Source organism: Corvus kubaryi, unplaced genomic scaffold, assembly GCF_017639235.1.
Source record: "Corvus kubaryi isolate FWS band 111438036 unplaced genomic scaffold, C.kubaryi_AGA036_p1.0 36770, whole genome shotgun sequence".
NCBI lineage: Eukaryota > Metazoa > Chordata > Aves > Passeriformes > Corvidae > Corvus > Corvus kubaryi.
In genome coordinates this window covers 557-6,163 of record NW_024580944.1, presented here as the reverse complement: position 1 = coordinate 6,163, position 5,607 = coordinate 557, and the positions used below count along the sequence as shown (strand labels likewise).

The 5,607-nt window shown below is 45.1% G+C and overlaps 1 protein-coding gene across 1 annotated transcript in view; it reads right to left on the bottom strand.

Moving 5' to 3' along the window:
* Positions 1-2,216: 2,216 nt before the first annotated feature.
* The window catches only part of LOC121660664 (zinc finger protein with KRAB and SCAN domains 8-like), a gene marked incomplete at its 5' end in the record, with an annotated part of 3,822 nt that continues 431 nt past the window's right edge, over positions 2,217-5,607 (bottom strand). The window contains one exon of the mRNA XM_042020092.1: positions 2,217-5,605. Within this exon, the coding sequence (XP_041876026.1) occupies positions 5,143-5,605 (463 nt within the window). The remainder of the gene's footprint in view (positions 5,606-5,607) is intronic.

The window sequence follows — 5,607 nt, the reverse complement described above, 5'->3', positions numbered from 1 at the left end:
CTGTTACCAATGCGGAAAACCTGGACATGTAATAAAAAACTGCCCAGAATCCGCGGAAGATACTAAGCAACCTAATTGCTGCCCCAGATGTAAAAAACGAAGGCATTTTGCAAACCAGTGTCACTCTAAATTTGATGTTGATGGAAATCTCCTGCCCCAGTCAGGAAACTGGAAAGGCAGTGCGTGCCGCCACGTGACGAAACAAGTAGTGCCAGCATACCAGAAAGGGCCCGATGCATTTGGAGGACCTCACCACACACTGTCAGCAGGATCATCCAATACCTCCTCAGATTATTACCCCCCGGGTCCTTCTGCGACTTGGCAGCTTCCAAATTAACATTTTTTACACATGAATTTCATTATACAATACATACAGGAGTCACTGGAACATCTGAAGAGAGGCAAGAATTTTTAATCATGGGGAAAGATGCTTGTTCTATGATAGGCCTCATCATTTATCCAATTATTGTTGCAGCTAATTGTCATGAAGAATTGACAGTTTTAGTTCGAGCTACACAACCCCCGTTGGTGATTCCTGCAGGGATGAAGATTGCCACAGCTGTTGCAGTACCCACCACAACTACACACCAGGCCATAAAAATGGAATGTCAGCAAGGTCTGAATTCAATAACAAATTCTACTCCATCACCTGAAGTTCGTTGGACCGAACTCATAGGCTGTAACTGGCCACAGTGAACCTTCAGCCTGACACATAACAACAAGACAATTAAGATCACAGGTCTGCTAGACACAGGTGCAGATGTCACAATCATCTCTCACTCATTTTGGCCAAGTGATTGGAAGCTAATCATACCTTCAGATTCTCTTACAGGTATTGGTGGAGTTGCAGTGTGCTTGCAGAGTGAATTCACGATTGCAGTCAAAGACCATGAAGGGAAAACAGCAGGCATTCATCCCTTTGTTGTGAGAAAGCCCATCACAGTTTGGGGAAGAGACTTGCTATCTCAGCAGGGAGCAAGGTTAGAAGTGGATTTTTAATAGGGGCCACTACAGCACTCACTGCTCCAAAGCTGTCATGGAAGACCAATGACCCTGTTTGGGTGGCACAGTGGTCCCTAGAAGAAAAGAAATTGAGTGCCCTCAAAAAACTGGTAGCTGAACAACTGCAAAAAGGCCACATTAAGCCAACAAACAATCCCTGGAATTCACCTGTATTTGCCATTCACAAGAAAACTTCTGACTCCTGGAGATTGCTTCATGATCTCAGAATTATTAATGAAGTGATTGAAGATATGGGACCTCTCCAACCTGGACTTCCTTCCCTCTCAATGATTCCAAGAGACTGGCCTATTGTCATCATTGATCTAAAAGATTGTTTCTTCAGCATTCCACTTCTCCCAGAAGACGCTCCACGGTTTGCATTTTCAGTCCCTAGTGTCAACAGACAAGAACCACTGCAGAGGTACCTCTGGGTAGTCCTCTCTCAAGGAATGAAAACTTCATCCACAATTTGTCAATGGTTTGTAGCACAAGCCCTTGTGCAAATGTTTCGCATTTCCAAAGATCAGGCAAGAGCAATTGTAAATGCCTGCCCTGATTGTCAACTGGTGCAATCCCATTTCCACAGGAGCAGTTAACCTGCGAGGGTTGCAGAGTTTACAATTATGGCAAACAGGTTATCACTAAATATCCATCTTTTGGAAAATTTAAGAATATCCATGTGTCAGTGGATACCTTTTCTGGCACAGTTTTTGCTTCTGTACATGCAGGAGAAACAGCTACCCATGCTTGCCAACATTTTTTGCAAGCATTCGCCTCATTAGGCGTTCCCCAAGAAATAAAAACAGACAATGGTCCTGTGGATACAGCTCAAAAATTGGCCACATTTCTAATGGATTGGGGTGTTCACCACACTTCTGGTATTCCCTACTCTCCCATGAGTCAAGCCATCATTGAAAGAACACATCACACTTCGAAATGCATTCTAGACCAACAGAGAGGGGGACCAGGGCAAGCAACACCACAGATGCGTTTAGGTAAAGCTTTATATGTATATAATTTTTTAAACAGTTGCTTTGCAGAGCCAAACCCGCCAACTTTTAGGCATTTTTCCAATAGTACTCGGTAGGGTATGCCCAGCCCCTGCCCTGGAGGGATGTCTGCTGAGATAAGGAGATTGCTTAACCTCCCAGCAGGACCCCCCCTGGGAAGGCAGCTAACTTTTCAGTTACTGCGAGAAAAGACAGACCCAGAATCCTCTGGGAGACCCTATGCAGATCCTTTGTAACCCATTGGCCTTTACCCTCTGACACCCACTCCCTGTACCCCTATAAAAGCCAGCCCTCTGCCCCTGCGGGGGAGAGAGCGCTCGTCCCTGGCCTCCCCTTCGCCAGAGTACGGACCAACAATAAAGCTCCTCGTGCGGAACAGCTACACGAGCCTCTCATCTCTCTCCCTGGTCTGGCCTGGAGGCTGCCCTGCAGAGCTGAGCTGAAATCACGAGCTGACAATCACTAAAGAGCTGACAACTTCTGCACAGGCCCTCCTAGCTAGCAGCTGAGGGAAAACACTGGGCCTCGGGAAGGCGATTCCTTTTGGGACCATCTCTCTGGACCGGTCACCTCTTCCTTGGTCAGAGCTACTGACCCCTCACCAGCAGTAATAGTACTCAAATTAAAAGAGAATCCTCCAGTTTTAATTAGAAATCCAGAAACAGGACAAATCAAAGGTCTGTATCCTCTAATAACATGGTGCAAAGGGTATGCTTGTGCCTCTACAGGTGCAGGTCCTAAGTGGGTTCCAGCAAAGAATGTGAAACCATATCACGTGAGACAACAAGAGCCTGATGAGCACACAAAGTGAAGGGCCTGCTCAACCTTCCACTACTGATCAGCCTTCCATTGCTACCTCTGAGTCTCCTGTCTGTGCTGACACCTAAGAACAACCTGTAATCGCTGAACCTCAGAAAAGACCAAGACGGAGACCCAAAGGAAGCAAAAACAAGAACCCCTCTAAAGCAGCTATGAAACAAGTAGAACCCACCACTGAAAAGTGACCTAGAGACAGGCCCAGAAAGTGGCTGCTCCATAACTAGGCTGCGAGTTTTGCAGACTGTAGTTTATGTATCAAAAACAGTTACAGTGGGAAAGATGAAATTGAGTTGGATGTTATGTTTATGCTTTTTTGCTTTGCTTGCTTTTAACGACGCAGGTATACTTGTTGACCAGCCCAAAACAAATGTTCGGGTGACTGTAGCTAATGCATCAGGTCTAGATACCACGTGTCTTTTGACCACAACCCCCGAGAAACCATTTCCAACTTGCTTAGTCGATATGCCAGTAGATGCTCAGCCAATACCGAAAAAACTTAAGGCAGTGAGAGGCACTCTAGCTGGGTCAAACCAGTGGGATTTCTGGACACCAGTAGACAAGTGGGATTGGTGGACTCCTCACCTTCCCAAAGCACCCTTTGAACCACAAGAATTAGAGCTTCTTGCTTCGGTAAAGCTGGATTTCTGTGTCAAGTTCAACTATATAAGAAAAGATCAGTCAGCAGTCAAAGATGTTTCTCCACATCACTCTGTCTTTAAAAATCAGACATTTTGGTGTAACTATACTTCTTTAACTCCATCTGTATCTAGCACAGTTCCCCTTTTATTACCACAGGGAATGTTCTTTATTTGTGGAGACAGAGCTTGGTCTGCTATCCCATCGCACATCAGGGGCGGACCATGTAGTTTGGGAAAGATTACTTTATTCACACCTAGTATAAAAATAACTAGCCAGATGAGATGCAGAGAGAAAAGATCATTTGTCCATCAATATGGACCAGAGTGCACTAATGATTTTAATCCTTGGGGTTCTGGGAAAAGATTTACTGCATCATTGTTTTTGCCTCAAGTAGCCTCTAGACAAGCATTAAAACAATTAGATCAATTGGGGTGTGGGCTGAGTAAACACGCCAATTGCATTGAGTGATTTGCTAACAGACGTTAAAGATACCAGACATGCCACCTTACAAAACAGAACTGCAATTGACTATCTTCTATTGGCTCATGGACATGGCTGTAAAGATTTTGATGGAATGTGCTGCATGAATTTATCTGATCACTCAGAGTCCATTCATAAGAGCATACAACAGTTAAGAGAAGGCGTGTCCAAAATCAGAGTTAATGATGGAACTTGGTTAGATGACTTGTTTGATGGATGGGGTTTAGCATCCTGGTTAAAACAGCCTTTGAAAATAAGTCTATATATATTACTTGTTGTCATAGTTGTGTTGATAATGGCGCCTTGCCTACTTCAGTGCATGCGATGAATGGTCGACAAAGCTATCAAAGAGATTTTTGTAGTTCAACAGAGGGAGAGATGTGGGAAATGAAGTTACAGAGAACTCACAGGTGCTGACAGGGTACGGAAACAGCACTGTGCTTGAACAGATAGAAATGGATACACGTTTCGATCTGAGACCTTGGCGAAGGCTGCCTGAGTTAGAACAATGACCTTTTGCAGTTTAAAGCAAGAAATTAGTTTTGTAGTTTTAAAATAAACATGCTTTATAGAAGTAGAAATGTATTTTTAACAAGTAAGAACATGTTTTATGCAAGAAATAATAGTGATAAGTAAAAGAGTAAAGAGTTTTGAGTTTAACAATAAATTTTATAATAAAGTTTCTTAGAAAGTTAAGATACAGTAATATAAGCCTGTGCAAAAGGCCATAATAGCAATATGATGATTGGATAAGAAAGTATGCACTGCGGCAGAATCACGTACAGTGATGATTGGTACAAATGTGTTAGCAAGCTTTGTGGCATTTGCTTATTGGCTTCAAAAAGTATAAAAAGCCTTGTAGAAAAAAGCTGCTTTTAGCTACCTCAGCTTTTGGATCTGCTGCAGCTGCTGCTACCTTGGCACCTGTGCCTGCTGCAGCTGCCACTGCTGCTTATTTTGCTATTGCTACTGTAACTGCTGCTTTTGATATTAGAGATGTTGTCCACAACATCTCTCCTGTCTCACCCTTCAATAAACATGAGACTGATTCATCCTTGTGACATTTCTGAGTCATCCCAATCCCATAATCCTGACAACCAGGGCCCTTCCCAACGTGGGTCCTGTGATGGGGGATGAAGTTGGAGCAGAGGATGAAGCTCTTGTCACAGTCAGGGCACTCTCAGGGCTTCCCTTACCGGTGCCTCCGTTGGTGTTGGGTCAAGTTAGAGCTGCTGGAGAAGCTCTTCCTGCACTCAGGACACTCGTAGGGCCTCTCCCCGGTGTGGATGCACCGGTGGGTGGTGAGGCTGGAGTTTTGCTTGAAACCCTTCCCACAGTCGGGGCAGCGGAAGAGCCTCTCCTCTGAGTGAATCCGCTCGTGCCGGAGGAGATCTGAGCCGGTCTGAAACCTCTTCTGACACTCAGGACACTCGTAGGGCCTCTCCCCAGTGTGGATGCGCTCATGGCGGATGAGGTGGGAGCTCTCTCTGAAGCTCTTCCCACATTCCAAGCACTCATAGGGCCGTTCCCTTGTGTGAATGCGATGGTGGCGGATCAGGTGGGCGTGCTGGCTGAAGCTCTTCCCACATTCGGGACACTTGTAGGGCCTTTCCCCACTATGAATCATCTGGTGGGAGGTCAGGTGGGATCTCTGGCT